At 41.0% G+C, this 22,401-nt stretch overlaps 1 protein-coding gene across 1 annotated transcript in view; it reads right to left on the bottom strand.

Annotated features, from left to right (window-relative positions):
- nsmfa (NMDA receptor synaptonuclear signaling and neuronal migration factor a) overlaps positions 1 to 20,932 on the bottom strand; it is a 41,099-nt gene extending 20,167 nt beyond the window's left edge. Inside the window, exons 1-5 of the mRNA XM_062434798.1 lie at positions 20,862 to 20,932; positions 7,385 to 7,446; positions 6,160 to 7,092; positions 4,231 to 4,297; positions 3,020 to 3,025 (exon numbers count right to left, since the gene is read on the bottom strand). Of these exons, the coding sequence (XP_062290782.1) occupies positions 3,020 to 3,025; positions 4,231 to 4,297; positions 6,160 to 7,092; positions 7,385 to 7,446; positions 20,862 to 20,932 (1,139 nt within the window). The remainder of the gene's footprint in view (positions 1 to 3,019; positions 3,026 to 4,230; positions 4,298 to 6,159; positions 7,093 to 7,384; positions 7,447 to 20,861) is intronic.
- Between the last annotated feature and the right edge of the window lie 1,469 nt (positions 20,933 to 22,401).

The raw sequence follows: 22,401 nt of genomic DNA, 5'->3' as shown, positions 1-22,401 counted from the left end.
ATTTTGCAACCCAACTTAAAAAAAAAAACAATTTCCTTACAGATTAGGTGTGAGTTTGCAAACAATCTAGGAGTGCCAGAGTAGATCTGAACCACCCATATGCACCCCTTTTGATCTTTTTAGTTATTGTATAACAATAAAAATCAACTTCACTGTTGCTGATACTGGCAGTACAAATCTGGCTTAGAAACTGGGGGCACTGTAGCGGGGCATCCAGTAAGCAGATCCTTTTTGGTCCTTTTTGAGAGCTGCTGACGTCCTCACACCTTCAAGTGCTGTGTTCTGACTCTTTGGCTTAGTCAGATTAGACACGGCTGTAAATACGCGACAACGGAGCTATAGGCAGAAACGAGTGCAAACAGCACTCAAGCAAAGCACAGCCTGGCAGGGGATGCTTCGTACCTCTGGATGACTTCTGCCGAATCCTGCTCTCTCTCTCTCCTCTTTCTCCGAACAAATCCCCGGAAAGCCCTGCCAGGACGTGGCACAGTATTAAAGGGATGAGAGAGGGGAATGCTGGTGTAGCGAGGGGTAGGGGCAGTACAGGGAGGCTGATGCCAGTGTTTTTAGCTGCAGGGTTTATTTGGCTGTGAAGGGGGGGCTGTTGTAGTTAGGCAGCAGCTAGACCAGACCAGAAAGTCAAATAACATCACCAGCTTAAATCATATTTCCTATTCACCCCTGCAACAAATGGGCCAGTCTGCATGTGATATGATCCGTCTTCCAACAGAACCGCTAATCCTCTGACCTCTTGCCTTTTCACTCGTTCCACTTGAGATGTAATTCTAACTGGGATTATTCATTTTTGGGGAATTTTCACATTCCTCATACTTTCCCAGATTTAGACATGAATGCTTGCTATACATCTTTATCTGCAATTTAAATGTATGTTGAGGTTTGAGCTTGTTTCAGCTCCACTCAAAAAAGTGTGCATTTTCTAATGCTGGGCATTTCCTACTTCCTATTTAAAACCTGGCGTTAATTTATCATGGCTACATTTTGTCACACTGAAACTTGGGAAATGTTTTGGCTAGAATGAAGTGATGCCACTCGGGCCATGGCGGACTTTTATGTGTCAAAATACAAACATGGTGTGAAATGCATCACTTTTAATGAGTGGTTACGTCTTCAACAGACTTAACTGTTAACCAGAAAAGGTGCGACCTGACAAATCCTGTGAAGCTGATGAACATTTGTCCATAGCACAGATAGAGCTAGAGATGCAGCATTTCCAAGCGTGCTCAACATCAAAGTTGTTGTATTTTATAATACTCAAATAAAATAAGGGTACATTGATTCTGGGTAAGTAGTGGAAAGTAGCCGGTAAAAACTTCCCCAAAAATCAAATATCCTTTTAAAGGATAAGGCTGGCTTTTTTCTATATTTTCCTGGTGTGAACAAATCCTATTAAACACCAAAAACCACTGTGCGTTAGTCTGTGCTACTCACCCTCCATCTGTACAAACTGAAGACACAAATATAAAGAACATGTCACAAATATAAAGTATAAAAGGGGGAACTTTTTACTGAAATTGCAGCACTTTGTAATTAGTAACAGTCACTCACAACAGGACTGCATTTTTGGGGACAATTTTCAACCATGGACTAATATGCATTTGATGCACTAGTGAGTATTTACACCACCCATGATAGTGTTACGTGGGATTGATTCAAAATAAACCTACGCTACACATGTGCATCGAAATGAGGGAAAACGTCACCTAGTGCAACGCAGTGTGCTTTTGATAGTATTTGCCAACAGCAGATGAATTAGCTATAATAGATAAAACAACCCAGACAAAACCTGTTAGCAGGATGTTAGTTTGTTGGTCTTTTCATGGTATTCATTGACACTAAGAAAAACGTAGAATATATTGCCAGCCTTAAATCTTTTAATTATTGCAAGTATTTTAAGTAAAGACTGAATATTTACTTTAAGCTAGCAGCCAGAGCTTGGGTTAGTTGGGTTTAGTTAAGCGAGGTGTGGTTGGAGCAGGTGGTGTGAAGTATGAAATGTCAAGGTTTTGTTTTAGTCATAATACATTATTGCTATTATTAACGTTAGGATTTATATGCTTAGCTTTACCTACTTCTTCAACAGTAGTTGGCGATCCGCATGCAACACATTTCATACTGGACGTTTAACCACTAAAGTTTTCTGGAACTTATTGAATCCATATCTGAAAACTGACTGATAGTTCACTTCTTTTTAAACTACAGACTGATGAAATAGTTTTATCAGTGCAGAAGGCACTAGAGATCATGTAAGCACTATAAATACATGTTCTTAACAAAACTCTCCAGAGTCGCAGTTGCCACAATCAGTTCCAAAACACTGCTACTGTAAAGTCGGCCAGCACAGATTCAGTGATAATTAGCGACGGCTGTGCAGCAGGATTAGAGAGCTGACATGACTGCCACAAAAAGTGAGGGTGAGTCTGTGTGCCAAACCGATAGAGCTGCTGGGTGCGTGTGAGCTGACAGGGTGCAGGTCAGCCAACGCACAGACAGACATTTTGGCAGATTTACTCTGCTGCAGTGGATTACACTGGACTTTATCCCTGCGGTTGCATGAAAATCCTATAACTCAATTCCCCCCCCCCCCCTTTTTTGTTTTTTTACTTGAATTAAAAAACATTATTTGTGGTCAAAATGGCAGCACTTTACCTGACTGTCCATATCTATCAATCAAAGAATGACTCTTCTGCTGTACGTGGTCCAAACAAGAAAAGCTTTCAACTTGATACACCACACACACACACACACACACACACACACACACACACACACACACACACACACACACACACACACACACACACACACACACAGTATACAGTATACTATACTGTATACTGCCTGGATATTGTTATTATGCTCAGTTTATTTTCGGCTGTGAATCAACCACCCAGCCCAGAGATGAAGGTTAAATGGTGGACAACAAAGTTAAGCAACAGCAGTTAAGGAAAAGAGGTAAAGCCAGCTAAGAAAAACAGTTCAAGCAGGAAAGAATACTCACGATATCCTGTTTTGAGTGTCCCGAGATTCATTTGCATGCAAGAAGAGTGGAAAGAGAGAGAAAAAAAAACAGTTTAGAGTTCAAAATACAAAGAGGAAGACCTGGGAAAGGCATAATGAGAATAGACATTATATAAATATATATAAAAAGTCTTCTCATAATGCCACTTAATCGCTAATGGCCTGTGATTATTTAATGGGCCAAATGAACATCATTATATATTTACCGAATAGAGCTTTGTGCTCTAAACATGCTTTATCCAAGATGAAAAGTGAAAAACACCAAGAGAAAATAAAAATAGGTTTGAAAAAAAAGAAACAAATTGCAGGAAACTGAGGGAATGAAAAGGAAAGCGTTTTTTAATGTGAAGTGGTTGTGAACCTAAGATATCTTTTACAGCTACAGGTCATCATAAAACAGCGTCTCAGATCACTGTCATGCCCACGTAGATGCTCACAAGAACTTTTACAACTTTTATAGAAAAAAGGATGTTGGATTTTGCATCTTTTTGCCCATAAACCTTAGGCTGCAAATATCTTCCATTACTGCCAAGCATTTTTGTATGCAAGTATGCATTTTTGTTTGAAGGGGATAATTGGTTTGTTTCAACACTCTAAACACTATTTTAAAAAATGCAGATGCTTGAAGCTCCCTAGTCGACAACTTATCACCTGTATTTTAATTACAAACAGCGTGTACTTCTAAAAACTAAACATTGAAACTTGGACGTTGTGGAGGTGATGATTAGAATTGGCTCATGTGTTGCAGCTCCTTGAATGTCAAATTGCCCTCAAATGCACCAACAAGGAGAGCTTTAAAAAGTAACCCTGCTTGCAACTGCACTGCTATGCATCAATAATTTAAATGTAAAAAACAGAAACAAAAAAATGGGAACTGACAAACTCTTCCCTATGATGGATTGTCCTCTTTGAGCAAGCTTTCATGATGTGCAAGCTGATGAGTTTTATAGCTTACTGAAGTGAAAATCAATAGTAGATTGGAAGGTCAAATCAATCTAAAAGCCTATAGCATGCTATGTAAAATAGGTGGCATTAATGTAAAGCATGAAATTAGTAGTTAATGGACTAAAATATGCAAAAACATTGGTATGGTCCGTTAACTCTGACCTTTCAGACAGTAGATGCACCATTTGTGACTGTGTGCATGTTTGTGTGTTTGTGTACATGTGTGTTTGAAGGTTGGATACTCACGCCTGCATGGTTGTGGTGGCAGTTTGAAAGGAGAACATATTTTCCTTGGGGAACCAGTTGGTGTCCTCTGCATTTAGAGAGAAGAATGATGATTCCAAGGTTAATTAAGGAAAAAAGAAGAAGAAAAATCATATCGGCAAATGTCGTAATAAATATTTTAGAAATATGAAAGCACAAAGCTGGTGACAGCACCAGCACTTCACAGTGCACCACTCCACAAATGGAGAGAGGGAGACATACAGGAAGAGACAGCAGAGGGGAGAGACGGGGAGACGAAGAGTCAGAAATACAGACCACCACGTCACATCCAACATAAAACCTTCAACCCTACCAGACCTGAGAAGAAATAGATTTGAAAAAGTTTTTTAAACACTTTAATTAATCGAAGGCTAAGTTAAACTGGCTTTACAGTGCTTTCAGTTTTTGAGATATTTTGAATTTGTTCATATCTCAAGTAAAATAACGTCAAATGAAAAATGAACTATTAAATATTAAATAAGCATTTAGGAGAGACTGAGTGATTTGTTAGTAGTTTTTTGCTGAATTGATACCTAGAGTTATTACCTGCAAACACATAATTAAACTGTCACAAACAGTGGACTAATGAGGAAGCAAGTTTAAATGGAGTCTAAATATTTAACTAAAATGCACTCAGGAAATGGTAAAAAGAACAAGAACACCTCACAGTGTACAATCCAACACCATTAACTCTCAATAAATACTACCACTATTTTTGTGAAGCTTAAAATGTTCAATTTCTGTTGGTCTAGCTGGTGTGTTGTTTCAACTCTGTCTCATTTTTGAACTGAAGTCTGTGGTGTTTTGAAGGGATAGAAATATCTGTCTATTGGATGGATTGCCATGAAATTTGGTTCAGATATCCATGGTGCCCAGAGGATTGATCCTACTGGCTCTGGTGACCCCATAACTCTTCTTCTAGCGTCGGAAACAGGTCAAAACACTTATCCAGTTAAACATCAACATCTACAAGATGGATGTGTGCAAACTTGTGTATGTTCATGGTTCCCAGGCAATGTATAGGCTACTTGTGACTTTGGTGATCGCTTGACTTTTGCTGTTAAAATTCAGTTAAAAACTATTAACGATATATAAGTTATAGTTCATAATGTAATGTTAATCTTAATATTATTTCTTTCTCGTTTTTCCTTTTTATTATGCTTTGCTAAGTTATTGACCTGCCCAGGGACTACAGATGAAACCTAGCCTCTTAGCCAACTCTGTCACATTTACATGGCGGTGTAAACTACAATGTTGATTGATGTGTATTGTCCCTGCCAAATAAATCTTAAAATAAAAATAATAAGATAAACCAAATACATAGTTTTTTTGATTTTTCATTTTTGAAGGCCATCATGAAGCAGAATTCTTTGTAGAATAATATACATTTTTGTAAAACTCAAAACAATGACATACCCATCTGCCTCAGCTGTACTATGATGTTGAATATAGTTAACCTTATACCTGCTAAACATCAGCATTTATAATTGTCACTGTGAGCAACACTGTTGATGCTTAGTATTGTTAAATTTTGTTGAGTTTTTCCTGTGTTTTGGCATTTATTATCATGATTTGTGAAATATTGTAAGGTGTTCTTGTTATTTTGTCCATACACTGTAGCGAATATACTTTAAATTGAAAGAATGCTTTCATCAAAATATGAAAGTCAAATGGTATTTAAAAAAACAACAACTGGATTTCACTTCCCAAATGCTCCCTGTGTGTATTTTTGTATGAAAGATTTAAAAGTATTCAAATGCTATTTCATCTGTGGTCTGATACCAAAACCGCCAATCCCAGCCACAGGGTTTTATGAACCCCCCGCTGCCAACCCCCATCCCCACCGCACTCAGCGCCTTCCCTTTGGATTTCAGCGCCTCTCCCTTTTCTCTGTGTCCTCCGCCCTCTCACCTCTCTCCAGCCCAGTCACCCGGTCCACACTGCACATCTGCTCTAGGCGTCGGTTCTGCTTGCCTGCCTCTCGAGATGTGCTCTCGAGGTCCAGGGAGCCCTGGCTCCGTGAAGGGGCGCCACTGCACGTGTCACAGGCCAGCCCGCTGCACTCTGCCTCTCCTTTTCCACCCTCGCCCCAGCCGCGGATGTTGTGGGCACTGACGGAAGTCTGCAGTGGGACGTGAGACAGGTGGTGGTGAGAGTGGTGGTGTGATGTATGGTGGGAGTGGGGCCCGCCGATGGCTAGAGTCTGCTGCTGCTGGTTGCTGCCGCTTCCACTTGCGCCGCTACTCCCTCCACTGCCTGAAGGCGCATTGGTGCCCATGACAGAGTGGTGGTGGTGGTGGTTACTGTGGTGGTGGCTGGTGCCACGGCCGCCGCTGTGGTGGTACTGGGTTGGAGACGATGAGGTGGAGGAAGGGGAAGTGGAGGGTTGGATCAAGGTAGTGTGGAGGTGTTGGTCACCGCCGCCAACAACTACACCACCACCCCTGGATCTCACCCCTCCACTCCCCGACTTCTCCTTGAGGACGTCCAGTTCTAGGCTCTCCTTGCTGCCTCGGCCACCACTCATCAGCATACCGTGCTGGGTGGTGATGGTGTACACGCGGGCGGGCTGCAGGGTGCACTCGACACACTTTTGTTTGTCTTCCTCCGCTGAGAAGCTGCGCTCAAGGGACAACCGTGCTGGCTTGGTAGAAATGGTGATGGCAGGGGGAGGTGGCTGGAGTAAGCCCAACTGGGATTTCACCAGGCCGGGCTCCGGGTTGTCCTCAGAGCCCTTAGTGTTGTTGGAGCACGGATGAAGGTGGTTGTTGTTGTTGTTTGGGCCAACCGTGTCACTTGGTGACTCCGGGTCAGGACCCACCAAGGTTTCACACAGAAGATGAGCTAGAATATAAAAGAGGAAAATGGAGATAAATAGAAATACTGATAAATTCACCAGGGTGCTGAAAAGCAAGGAAAGCACGGAGGAGGGAAAAGGGAAGAGGACAGATGACACAGGATATTATCATCATCCGTCTTCAGTTATCAGCTGCTGGAGTGATACAGTGATGATTGCAGCCTGGCATTTTAACAGAGGATGAAGTGAAGCAGGTGGAGGGACGCTTAAAAACCACAAAAGAACACGCAGACCAGCATAAATGGATGGACAAAATGGCCGGATGGCAGAGACGCTGACCTGATCCGTTTCGGTTTTCAGGGTGTGTGTGGGACAGGTACTCTCCAAATGCTCGTGCTGCTCTGTGGGGACACACACATGACACACATAAAGACATTAATTTATGGGTGGAAAGGAGGGGCAAGTGAGAAAGGAGGAAAAGAAAGGGTAGAAGAGATAGGAGGGCCAGGGAATTGTAAATTATAAACCTAATTGCCTTCTTTGTAGGCTTATGCCACCCACAGATTAAGATGCAGCTGTTTTATCTCCATACTTCAGGCAGCTTCGCACACGGAGAGCGAGACGGAGTATGACACAGAAGGAAGAGATAGAGTGAAGGATTGTTTTAGGTGAAACTTAATTTCTCAGTGTGACCTCAGTCTGCGTTGGTGAATGTCAGTGCATTCAGCAGACCACACGCAGGTTTGTTTTCTTGTTTGTCACACACACACAAACACATGTATATTTTATTTATATCTTTGAGTCAAGGAAACTCTTAACCTTGACAGCAAGTGAAGAAGACTGCTTGGAGATGTGCTGAAAATAGATGCAGTGAGCTCAATAGCATCTGGTGCTTAACTCATGCTCTTTCTTGGTCTCCCTTTTTACTTACACACAGTAGCACTCCACACACACCCATTCAGCCACATATAGATAAAACTCATAAAAAAATATCATAAAGGACTTGTCCTTTTTTAATAAAATAGCCGCAGGTATTGCAATTGAATGACACTGACCTCCTAACATTACTCTAGTCAATGTGTGACAGGAATGGAAAAGGAGCAAAGCGAGACCGGGTTAAGAAAGATGTGTTTTTAATGTCAATCTAGGCACTAACTGAGAGGAAATGTACCAAAGCAATAACTATTAGCAATAACGATTCATTATAGTAATGACGAATGAAAGAGAGGAGAGGAAAGGGGAAAATGTGAATAAGTCTGATACTGTATGCTAAAGCTATTAATATTAATTCATTCCTCTAACAAGGATCATGATGAGATACTACTTTCCTCTCACCATTTACATACTACATTTAAGGCATTTGTATTTATTTTCATGTTCATTTTGTGAAACTCTTATCCTTGTGCTCTCCCGACAGACTGCGACTTTTATATATTATTTAAGAATAGAAGACTGCAGCCACGCCAGCAGCTCTATGAGGCTATGCTCGAGCTAAATGCTCACATCAGCATGCTACATGCTCAAAATGATAACGCTAACATACTCATGTTTAGAACATGTTTACATGTTGACTGTGTCGGTCAGCTGGCAAACACTTAACACTGTTTTGCAGGCATTTCATCATAAACCAAAGCAGGAATTTTAACGAGATGGCACTAGATGTCAGGAGATCAAAATGATCACAATTCATTCTCTGGGGACCATGCATGCATTTACCACATTTTTCAGCAATCCATCCATTAGTAGTTGAGATATGTCAACAAAGAACTAAAAAGTCAACCTCATAGTAGCGCTAGGGGAAACGTCCGATTATCACCAAACTCATTTCAATATATCCTCTGGAAACCATGAATGTCTGTTCCAAATTTTGTGCCAACCCATTAAAAAAATAAATCAAAACATAAGTGTAGTAACTGGCCTGCTGGAAAAGTAGGAGGAAAACTCAGGGGATCCCTTAAGTCATAATAAAGTCTACTGGGGAACTTCAAAATCTGTTTCGCTCAACCTCAAGGTGGCATCAGAGGAACCACCAAAGTCAGTAGGATGCATTTTCTGGGGACTATGCAATCCATACATACAGTGTCACTGGCACTGAAATGGGGGGGACAACAAGACTTTTTGTCCAAACCTCCACTTTCAGGTGCTATGGTAATAAAGTAGTAGCGTCTAAGCCAGGTAATAACCTGACATAAAAATCATTGCGTGTAATTTATTAAGTTTATATCGATGATCCTGAAAATAACCTGATTTGTCCACAGCTGCAGAGGATCAAGGGCAAATTAACTGTTTATATCTTTCAGTATATTAAGGAAAATAGCATGATTCCTCCTGGCTGTTCTGTTTTACCAATGCAGCTGATGTCGGAAGGGATTGCTGATACATGCATGCACACGCACACACGCACACACACACACACGCACACACACACGCACGCACACAGACACACACACGCACACACACACACGCACACAGACCCACACACACACAGATACGCATGTGTGCAGAAGAATCCCTTGTATACAGGGGAATCTGTGGGTGTACGCCTCCTCCCTGGCAGCTCTGTCAATTATTAAAGCCTGTCCAACGCAGCAGGCAAACACACACACACACACACACACACACACACACACACACACACACACACACACACACACACACACACACAGGAGGAGCAGGAGTGCAGTGAAAACAGGCTCTTTTTTTTCAAAGATTTCTCTGTGCCCAATCTTTCTCTATCTCTTACACTGAATTTCATATTTAAACTCAGCCGTATATTCTTGCTTCCCACCCACCAGTCTCCCTCTCTCCTGTCTCTCTCCTCTCTCACTTCTGCCAAACAGGATTCCTCTGGAGACATCTTGTATGAACAAAGCTCTTTTACATGTTTAAAGGAAACATCTTCAGAGAGAGGACACAAATGACCTTATGTAACAAGTCAATCAATATTAAATATACACTTTAGAAACATAAATTAGTCATCTCAAATGCACCAGACAGTCAAGGACAAGTTAAGACATCAAGAGTACCCTGTAACAAAAGCACAGCTATGACAGGACACAAAACCCGATGAGGTCTTATAAGTTAAACTATGACTATATTATTATTATTATTATATTATTATAAAAATAAGTTGTGTCAGTATTACTTCCTTCTCTATCAATACAAAGGTTGAAGCAGAGACATTTTTTGCATTAAGGCTGGTTTAAAAAAAACAAAAGAAAACACCCAAGCACATAAACAATAATCAGGTGTTCAGCTTGAATAACAGCTTAAGGTCAAAATACTGGGTGGTAACATCTCTGCCCAAGGCCCACATGTAGGTCCTGGGGCAAAAAATCGTAATGTCCATCATCGGGTACAGTTCACACAGCAGACTATGAAACCAACCACCACTGTAGGCTAATTATGTTGTGGTGCTTTTATTAAATACACACTTGATTACTGTAATAATAAGCAGCATGTTTGTGCACCAAGACCCTGATTATTTCAGTTGAAATGTACTTACTCTACTTTCAATATTCCTTAATAAAATGTATCAGGTTACCAAAGCCCACAAGGGATTTGGAGATGCAGTTTCCCTTTTAGCCAGGGTGGGGAAAAAGTAGGGGATACATGAAGGGGATAATGTTGCACCCTATGGGACAGTCTTGTGTTAAAGGGATTCATTGCACATAGGAAAAGGTGTGTGGAAAAAAAACATCCTGCCCAATTCCTTACCTCCTCACATCCAGTTAATCACTGTGAGAAGGCTGGTTTGTTGGATTGTCTTTTCAGTACATTTTTTAAAGAATTGTCACATGTAGCCCCCCACCTTGCTTCAGTTTCAGAAAGGCCCTGATTATATCATTGGTATTTTACTTGTTTATATGTGTATCTCCAAACAAAATTAATCAAATGAACCAATTTACACTTACTGTATAACAGAAGGGGCTTTTAGTGCTCTTGAAAGTCTTGTTAGTTTACCCAGGCCGGTGAGTCAGCCTTGTGCATCTGACAGGAGTACTCTTGTGTTAAGTGTTCATTACACAACACTTATGACCATGCTCTTATTTTAGAGCAAACACCTACAATCAGATTTTGGAGGGTTCTCTTTTGCTGCACTGGACAACAACAACCACCTCATGTAAAACTTGAAAGTTATCACATCAAAATGAGGCTAATCAGATGAAAATCTCCCTCCATGGCACAGAGTGACTCTATCTCCTGCATTGTTTACTTTCAAACAGTGAACACTAAAGCCGAAGTAAACCAGACCCCCTCTGAGTTCGGGGGTGTTATTGAGGGCTGAGAGTCTCGGCACGTGCAACGACACCATCCAGCTCCCTTCACTGCACTACTAAAAATAGCTCAGCATGCATGTCACTGCAATTCTGGTGTACTGCATCTTCCTCTCTGGCAATAGTCTTCTTCTTCTGTTGTGTGTGTGTATGTCTGTGTGTACATGCATTTTTGTCTATGATTTTTTTGTGGAGTCTCATGGGCAAAGGGACAGGAAAAGGGTGGAAAAAAGACAAAATGTGTGTGTGTGTGTGTGTGTGTGTGTGTATTTGTGTGTGTGTGTGTGTGTGTGTGTGTGTGTGTGTGTGTGTGTGTGTGTGTGTGTGTGTGTGTGTGTGTGTGTGTGTGTGTTTGTGTTTGTGTTTGTGTGTGTGTGTGTGTGTGTGTGTGTGTGTGTGTGTGTGTGTGTGTGTGTGTGTACCTCATAAAGGACAGTCATGATAAATGTAGACACTGCTCTAATCAGCAGGTGTCCCTCTGAAGCTCTTGGACATTTTCATTTTGCCCTCCTGTTTTATTATTCAACAGGCTGGGGCACTCTGATTAGAATCCGCAAACAATGGTGCAAGAGACTCACGCCATCCATTATACATGAGAGGAAAGTGAGTTGGAAATGGATAGAGCAAAATGCCTCTCAATCCATCCATGAAAAAAATCCTCTCTGTTCTGTGTTCTTTCATCTTGCTGTTTAAAAAAAAAAAAATTACCCACTTCATATATGATCCTGTATGTGAGCATCAGGGACACAGGTTTTGAGGTGGTAGGGCATAGATGCAGTTTTAAAAAAAATGATGAGGGAGAAGTTGGAGGAGATAGAGGAAGAACTTGACAAGCAGATGTGAAATATGTCCTGCATACTCTCAGACATGTGACAAGGCTTTGGGGAGAGAAACAAGTTAGGGAGGGGAGTTTCTGAGGAGGAGAGATTACAGCAAAGAGGAAGAGGAGCATATGAGGGGAAAATGGGAGCATATTAATAATGAAAGGTGGAGTAAACCTGAGGAAACGGGCAGACGGAAAGAGCACAGTCAGACCAATAAGGAAGTAAGAGATAAAACCGACAACAGGCTTTATTTGCTCCACGGAGCAAACTGCATCTTTTAAAAAATCAACCCTAGCCCTAAAATACTTTGTGTCATTTAACTTTTAATTCCACAGGCTCATTAAGTGCAATATGTATTGTATGAAACATGTTAGTTACCATCTATGGATGTAAACAGCTTGCTGACGGATTTTAATTTTACACATTTTCATTAGGGAGGTATAATGTAAGCACTCAAATCCGACAGGACTGATAACGATGGCACAGGTTCAAGTTCAGTGTCCTGGATTCAGATTAGATCAGATTAGATATTCCGACATTGATGGAGCTCTTGAGAAGATAGACAGAGTGAAATCTATACTCTTAAAGGTACAGTAGACTTATGGTTGTTTCTGAGATGACCATATCAGTGATTCTACATTTAAAATATACTGTATTACCTGTATTTTACATTACTGCAAACCATATTTTACTTTGATTTTTGACCTTGGAAACAGCACCAGAAAAGGCAATCTCATCACACAGTTCATTTAGTTTAAGGGACCATTTGAAGCTTTCTATCCTATCACACGATCTTGCTGAGCAGACTAGTTTGCCTGGTTATCATGAAATTGTAGATGTCAAAGTTCAGATGAAAGGTTCTTAAACTGCTCAGAAGAAAATGAGGATGTAAACATCTACCAAATAAAGCTCCTGTACAGCTACTAAATGGACTTTGTGGGGATTTTTTCTTAGATGAAGTTTTATACTGTATGAAAAGTTTACAACTTTTTAAGGTTCCAGTTGTATACTCCACTGTGCCTTGTACTTGTATTACTTTTACGACAGGGTGTTCATCTTGAAAGTGACCCCAAGTTCCTGTGTGTGTGTGTGTGTGTGTGTGTGTGTCTGTGTGTGTGTGTGTGTGTGTGTGTGTGTGTGTGTGTGTGTGTGTGTGTGTGTGTGTGTGTGTGTGTGTGTGTGTGTGTGTGTGTGTGTGTGTGTGTGTGATATTCTTCTACAAAGAGCTAGCATCCTGCAAACTAAACACTTAAATGCAAGAAATTGCCAAATTCACAGAATCCATTTCATGACATCCCTGTCATGTTTGTTGCTTGCCTTCCGTAAAGATGAGATTTACTGACAACATCACAGGTGAATGCAATACCTTTGAGCTGCCAACTCGGATGTCGCAGTGTCCTTGAACACAACAATCAGTGGTTTTGGAAACAGGTCCCTCAACAGTACACAAGTCCCGAAAAATAAACAACATATACCTTTCTAAGTGCCCTTCAGAATGACACACAAGTGTTTTCTGATCTTACACTACAATAGACAATTCAAAAAGTGTTACCATCTATTTTTTGTGACCCGACAAAGCTTTTGTTAAGGTTTAGGAACAAAACAACTCAGTTATGGAAAGAAGATGGTTTGGGTTGAAATAAGTACTTGAATAAGACTATGGTCAACAGATGCCTGGCTGTGGGCAGGAAATGGGAAACAAACAGCTGTCTCTTGTCTTAAAACACAAAATCCAACCTCCTCTCTCTGTGAACTTTGTAGCTTCATATTAACGTCACCTGACTTCCTCCTTACTTGAAAATAGTTTTTGATAATTTCTTCTTTCTTGAGAGGACATTCTCCAACTACAATGCCACCCAAACAGAATACTATATGGCAAATGGTAAAATGGTAAATGGCCTGTACTTATATAGCGCCTTTCTAGTCTTTTCGACCACTCAAAGCGCTTTACAATACATTTCATTCACCCCATTCACACACATTCATACACTGATGGCAGGAGCTACCACGCAGGGTGCCAACCTGCACATCAGGGGAAGCTAATCATTCATACACATTCATACACCGTTGGCACAGCAACGGGAGCAATTTGGGGTTAAGTGTCTTGCCCAAGGACACATCGACATGTGGACTGGAGGAGCCGGGAATCGAACCGCCAATCTTCCAATTGGTGGACGACCGCTCTACCTCCTGAGCCACAGCCGCCCCACAATGGTGCAATGCCTTGGACATAACTAAACATCAAGAGTAGCTTTAACTCGGTTACATAAACTACTTTTGGTACATTTTGAAACCTGAAGCTTCTGCTCAGTGTCTGGTCATCTGTACTTCTTCTGAGTGAGTGAGTGTGAATATGAGCATATTCTGTATGAGCATATAGCCTTTGTCTGGCGTCTGCAGTTAAGCGTTTCACAGGCAGAATGAGTCAGACAAAATTGCACACACTCGGTTTCTTCAACACATTCTGCCACAAACTCAACTAACCACTTCACAGGCACATAAAAGGATCCTCAACAACAGGAATATGCACCTCAGCACTTCAATTATTTTAATGTATTGAGGCAGAGCAATACATAACTAGATACTTGACAGATCAGACAGAACGTTACGAAACTGTTAATATGCCCTTTCTTCACCTTGGTTTATTAATGAATACAGATGGTCAAATATTATATATATATATAGAGTATATATATATACACGGTCGCCCATAAAGTTGGAATAAAATATTTTTTACCTCTTTCCATGAAATGATTGTGAAAATGTGATTTATTCTTGATAGATAAAGTTTATATATTCTCAAAATTGTATTGATCAATCTCATTGCACCTGGTCAAAGGTGATTACTGATGTGTATAAATAGAAAATAAAAAGAGGAAATCCACAATAGAAAAAAGATCTTTAAAAGGTTGGGTTCCTATGTGACTATTTAATAATCTGATTGCATGGGGAACAAACCAGAATTCGTAACGATTATAATAATAAAGGATCATTAACTGAAACAATGTGGTCCCCTTAATGTTAAGCTGTAAATTTGTCCAACAAATGATCTCTTTGGCTACAAAAATGGATCCTGAAGACTTTTATATTGAATGGCACTAATTCTACAGTAAGCTGCTATATAATGTTTCATCCCAATATTGACCCATATCCAATCATCCCATGGCTTTTCCCTGTGGATTCTGATGCTGTTTAATACTGTGACCATATATCTTTAGAGGATAAGCGGTCTTATGGATGAAAACAGGCCCATCACTCCCCTGACAGTGTTCCCACTGGTCTGAATATCATCAAAGCTAATGTCTCCCCGGGCGTCTCTCCACTGTAAACAATTGGCTGCCAAGCAAAGAGATTCCTCACTCTTAATGCTCCTTAATCGAATCCTCCTCTCAGATGGACTAATTGAATTGGGTTTCCTACAAATACACACACACACACACACACAAGCACACACCAAAATGCACATCTGGGGTGATGAGAACCTGTTGAGAGGCTTGTTGCGTGTGCTGAGGGCCAAAGGGACTTTTGAAAATTGCAATTGTATAAGTGCAGTGCACTATGGGATATGTGGGAACAAAGCACCTGATTGGAGAGCTGATTAAATTGTCAGTACGCTAGTGCTTCACCGCAACCACCCAAACCACATTAAGCGTTGAGTGATAAAACTCACTCGCATGCACTTATGCACTTTTTATCTGGAGCGGCCAATATGTTTTTGACATATTTTTAAGGATTTGTCATAGTAGGAAAAGCACTGATGACATTAACCATGGCCTAATAATAAGTCTATAAGTCTATGTTATGATTTACTCATGTGCATTTATGACTTTGACATGTCAAAATATCTTCCCTGATTGTCTGCAATGTTGTGACAACTGAGAAAACTTGAGTTAAGATTGTTTTCTCAAAGAAAAAAATATAATAAATAAACAGTGGAAGCAGACACACAGAGATAAATAATCACATAACGCTGCTGGAGTCCTAATCATCCTTCAGGCTGTAATCAATCAAATCTGCCACATTCAGCATATTAATGGCAAAGAATTTAAATGTCTGATTGATCAAAGGTGGAGGGAAAGAGATGGTTGCGATGGGTAAAGATGTACTTTTCATCAATGACAATGCATCTAACACATTACTGAAAATTTAATATAATATATATACAATACCAGCCAAAAAGTTAGACATACCTTCCCATTCTCTTGAATGAGAAAGTGTGTCCAAGCCTTTGACTGAAATATATGGGTTTCTAAATATATGTGTGAAATAAAAAATAAGAAAGTGCAATGAAGCAATATTTTAACCAAAAATGACGAGATTCTCAGAGCGTAAGAGGAAAGATGGTCTTTTCCTGTTTGAGTGAATCTACATATTATTTCAAGAAACAATTATGTAACATCCCTGTACTCTGTGAACAGAGCGACTGCAGGCCCACAAATGAAGCTGCACCTGTCGACTGTCCCAAATAAACTAAGCCACAATATTTCATTTGCATCCGTCTCTAAAAAACAATCCTTTCATCTTTCATGCCATCGTTAACACCCCCACAGCTCTGCGAATGCTGTTGTCCAATGCCCTTCAGCCGATCCGCAGCAGACCACTTCTCTGGCTGATGGAAAGATCAAAGCATTCGCTTTTTTCACTCAATGTCGCAGAATTCTGGTGTGTAAATTGGAGGTAATCTCTCCTCTCTCTTTTTTTTCTTCTCTCCTTCGCTCTCAGTCGCTCGCTATTTCTCATGAGCTGCTGGAGGGGAGCGTGTGACCTGTTTCATAACCAGCAATCCAAAAACATGCAAGAGATGACACTCGAACAGACGAACACTGGGTACAAGGAGCCAGAGTCTCTTTAGTCTTTCTTATGTATTGTTTGGATGTATTCTTATGAATTCAGTCATTCACACATGTATTATGCCCTCCAACAAGTCCTCAAACTTCACTGACAAAACAGGTCATTTGTCAGGACTTTCCAAATTGATCCCTGAGTCATTTCTGATCTGGTGCACCTGTCCGTCGAAAAAACTAAAGACAAAGACCAGACACCAGAAATGTTTTTTAGTGAAGATGGTTTCATGGCTCTGGGGATGGCAGTCCATTGTCATTGATCATTGATGAATCCTAATGGTTTTAGTGATCCCTTGATTTTTTTACCCTGGCACCATCATTAGGTTGACTTTTTTTAGCATCATGTCGTAACGACTATGAGATGGATTGCCATAAAATGTGGTACAGACATTCGTGGTGCCCAGAGGATGAACTTAAGTTTGGTGATCCCTTGACTTTTCCTCAAGGTTCACATTTGTGGCTTTAAGTGAAATGTCTTTATAAGTATTTAATGCATTATTCTGAATAGTGATAACTTTCCTAGTGACATCATAAGTTAAAATTTTAAGTTAAGGATCCAAAACTGACATTCACTTTATGTTTAGTGAAAAATGATTAAATGATTGCACGCTTTTATGCTAAACAAAGATGATGATCATGGTTCACATTATACCTGCTAAACATCAGCATTAGGGCTGCAACTAACAAATATTTTCATCATTGATTAATCAGTCAGTCACCTTGTATGTCTTAATGCCACAAAAATGTCAACCACAAGTCCAAGATGCAACCAGAAGTCCGCAAACCAAAAACAGTACATTACATCAAATTTACTCTCATAGTTGACTCCAATTAATTGTTGCAGCTCTAACTCTAACCCTAATACTGGACAACTGTCTTTACAGTTAAAATAAACCAATACTGTCTGTTCATAGGAAACTGTTTGGTATCAAAGTAAGATGATTTGATGGACAGTTTCTTTGTTTTGGCAGAGGACAGTCTTATTTGTATGACTGCAAGAGACCAGCAGGAAGACACACAGTGAACAAGTTATTTTATCCATTTGAATGAACAACCACATCGATGGCCAAAACGCAAAACCTCCTATATAACGAAGGGCGGGATTATCTTGCATACAGACTGAATATGAGCATCCTTCCCTGTTCTCATCATCCAAAGTGAAATCCACCAATCAGAAAATCCTGCAGATAGGAGGTTTTGTGTTTTGGCCATCGCACTGTTTTTGTTGCTCTGGTGAGGACAGCCTTCGTCCTTCAGACAATTCACAGCACGCAGTTTTCAGATTCATGTCTCTTTCAGACAATTCAAGTGTAACAAAACCAGTCTTTGCCAGGAACTCAACAAACGGGTCAGCTTGAAAAGTTGAAAGGAATAATAAATCAGTTCTTGTTCTTGTTCGGTGCAGATTGCTGTGTTCTTATTTCTGTTTGTGTGAGTCAGTGTGAGATTTAAACCTGCGGAATGAGGCTGTTTCCTCAAGATGTCATTTTAGGATCAGGATTTGGGTTCAGGTTTAAGGTTGGGTGGTGTTGGGTATGTGCTGCACTCGGTCAGTGATCTTCACGATAATGTGTGTGTGTGTGTGTGTGTGTGCGTGCGTGCGTGCGTGCATGCGTAAGTGCGTGCGTGCGTGCGTGCGTGCGTGCGTGCGTCCGTGCGTGTGTGCGTGTGTGTTTTTGTGTTGGAGGGAGAAAAAACGAAGTATGAGTGTGTCCTCTGTTACTTGTTTAGATGAGTTGGCTCAGGACGATGACTCAGACTTACATACTATATAGGCACGTACATCTGCCTGTCATTTGCCTTAAGCTTATAAATACAAGGGAAAGTGTGTAAGTGAAACTATTGTGATTAAGCTGTTCAAATCTAAGTACCTATGTGTAGTATGGCATGACATCTGACACAAGATGATCTGAAAAAAAGTTAATATATGGAAGTGAAAAACAGATCTGTAGGTAAAAGCATTGAAAATTAGAGTGTAGTATAGATGTACACAGCCACACTGATGCCTGCAATTGAAAAAAATTAGACTCCAGAGATATGAAGCTGCAGAACAAAAACTCTAACATTTAAAACCTGCAGAGAGTCCAGCCTGCCTCTCACAGAACAGAGGAGAGAAACAAGCATGTAGATAAAATGGAGTGCAATGCCAGCACACATGCCTGGTTGTGTAAATGAAGATTACTGTTGCGTATGTGTATGTGTATGTGTGTGTGTGTTTGAGGTGGAGAGAAATCACTTGTGCTTCCACATTCATAATGGGTCATGTGTAGGTGAGAGGCTGATAAATATTGGATGTGAGTCTGCTGCATTTCCCATCGATGGGAAAATGCCATTAACTCTAAAAAATTAAACACTGAATTGTGTGTTTTTGGTGTCTCTGTGTGTGGAAAAGAGCAGAGAATGTGAGGAGAGGAGGAAACCAAGATTAGACTATAATAACTAAATAACTGCACGTTTTTGAGTGTGCGTGTATTTTCAGTAGCTCTGTTACACGCACGCACGCACACACACACACACACACACACACACACACACACACACACACACACACACACACACACACACACATTCTTACTGTAAGCTACCTGCTCAGGACTCTCTGTAGTCATGCCACTGTAGCCTATGTGCAACAAATTTTCATCTCCCTTTCAAGGTTGAGCACAGCCCCACACATGCTGCGCTGCATGCAAAGAAGGCTCACACACTATAGGCTGTGTAACGTAAGGAAAACACACATACACACTGACCAAGAGAGAGAGAGAGAGAATGACGTAATAGCACATCAGCCCACATCTGTGGCTGTTGGGAGTCTGCACAGCCAAGTCAAGGTCATTCATTGATTGAATTGAAGTCACACACCCGGGCCTGCAGCGGGGGGACTGCTGAAGCGCAGAGATGTTGAATTTGTATTCTGATCTCAGTGAAGATAGTGGCCGCCTGTGTGCACTTCATGTGTAGACACATGAACACAGTCACACACGTGCTCATTGGTGAGCTGCAGCTTCAGCTCAGCCTCAGAGACTCGCAGCCAGCACAGGAGGGAGGTGGGCTGGTTATTACTTCGCCTCCACGGTGCTGTAACAGCTGGATGGGGATCTGACTTTTTGAAAAATTCATATGGCTGTCTCTTAAGAGTGTGTCGTTAACAGCTTTTAACGGGTTGGACTCCAGTCTGACTCCCGCTGCTTCTGTTTTTTTCCCAGGCTGAATATAGCTGCTGCCCTCTGCCGGGCCCAATAACTGACCGTGATTGGAGATTCCTGCAAACGACCGAATCGATTGCTGTGATTAATTAATTGGCAGGTGGATCATTCGCCCGCCGGGATGTGAAGGCTCATCACTGCGCTGTCCGGCTAGATCGATGCGGCCAGACAAAAAGCCGTTTTTGTTTAAATTAGTATTAATATATAAATAAGTATTAGTATTAATATATAAATTATATATAAATATTTTTTACAGCAGGTGGTGGATTGTTGTAGGTGATGGAGAAATGTATCGGGGTTACTGTGAGTCACAGCAGCCCTCGCTTTGCCTCTGCATGACTTTCATTACACAATGATGCTTCATTCACAACACCAGTTCAGTCAAAATAAAGCACAGTCTAGGCTACACAGCCTATATTGCACAATTTGAAGCAACATTTGCGCAATATAGGTGCAGACTTTGTAGCGCATATTTGTGCCCAGACTAAACGGGACAATCGGCAGATGTGAAAAGCGCAGAGCCTCTGCGCATTATACCCGGGATAGCACACAACTGTCACACACTGTAACTTCACAGGGTCGCACCTGAAGGCTAAAATACCTGTCGAGACTTCTCTGACGCTGCTGTATAACGGGTGTAAAGCCGGAGAGCTCCGGGTGTCACTCACCTAACTTTTGCTGCCACAGAAGATATCGCATCGTTTCTTAAATTCTTCCTTTTGGACACGGCAGTTCCCATGCTGACATGGAAACGACGCAGGCAGGAAAACAGTTCATTCCAAACACTGGAAGGATGGAGGAATGCGACAGTGAAAAGAGTAGAAAAACCAAAGGGAAAAATGGAAAAAGTTGAAGGGAAATCCGGGGGTAGATAGATGCATGAAGAGGGACGTTAGCCTCTCTCTGTCTCTGTGGATGTGCGCACGTAGAATAAGTGAAGACTGCACAGCAGTCAGCGTGTGGCTGAAGAGACAGACCTCTCTCTCCCTCTCTTTCTCTCTCTCTTTCTCTCTCTTTCTCTCCCCGTCCGTGGGTCCCATTGATCTGAAAATGCAATGGGAGGATGGTAAGGCTGGTGATATCACCATCATCATCGTCAGAAAGGGGGAGAGGGGGCGTGGAGGTACTGTATGAGGGACATTGGTACCATCCATGTAGCCCATCTCTGCTTTTCATCTCATCCATTTTTGGACTATTATATGTGTATTTCTATTGAGTCATTTTGGAAAAAGGATTCCCTTTCTCTCCCACACAACCCCCAAACACACATACGCACACATACAAACGTCAAAGTGGAGAGACTCTCATCCAAAGCCAAGGACGGAGGGAGCAGTGAGGTTGAGGCGCTGCAGTGCTCTGTCAGCATCACTTAAAACTAGGGCTGGGCAATATATCAATATTATACTGATATCATGATATGAGACTAGATATCGTCTTGGATATTGGATATCATGATATGGCACAAGTGTTGTCTTTCCCTGGTTTTAAAGGCTGTAATTTTCTGAACTTACCAGACTGGTAGCTGCCAGCTGTTATTTCCTTTTACCCACTTAGTCATTATATCCACTACACTGACCACTATTTATCAAAAATCTCATTGTATAAATATTTTGTGAATGGTCATCCCTATAATATTGACGCAATATTGATATATCGAGGTATTTGGTCCAATATATTGTGATATTTGACATATCACCCAGCCCTACTTCAAGCAGTAGCATGTTCACAATAGTTTTGGATTGTGCTGTTTTGTTTTGGGGTGTGTTATCCGTATTCAAATGAGCACTGATGTACATTTTGTGTTTCTTTAATGGTGAAGAAAAGATGCCTAGGTCTATGTCTCAGGCAGTGGTGGAAAAAGTGTTCAAAACCCTCATTTCAGCGAACACACCAGCAACTCACAAGCGATATAATCAAAGCAGCAGATGGCAAGATAGATATCCTGACTTTTAGTCTCTTCAAAACCACATAATCCTACAATTTCCACAAATCATCACATTCATTAGACCTCCTCTGCCTCATACATACTTACTTCTTTTAAACCCCAGACCCCCAGTTTGGAACGCGTGCTTTCTCTTGTCTGATAACATCATCAGTTTAATAACTTTTCAATAACTTTTTTCAACTCTGAAAAAAATTCCCCTCCACAAAGGCCACGAAAAAAATCAAAAAACAGTTTTGTCAGGCTGAGAAATACTTCTCATGGCA

Source organism: Scomber scombrus, chromosome 15 (genome assembly GCF_963691925.1).
Source record: "Scomber scombrus chromosome 15, fScoSco1.1, whole genome shotgun sequence".
NCBI lineage: Eukaryota > Metazoa > Chordata > Actinopteri > Scombriformes > Scombridae > Scomber > Scomber scombrus.
This window is presented reverse-complemented; position numbering and strand designations above follow the sequence as displayed.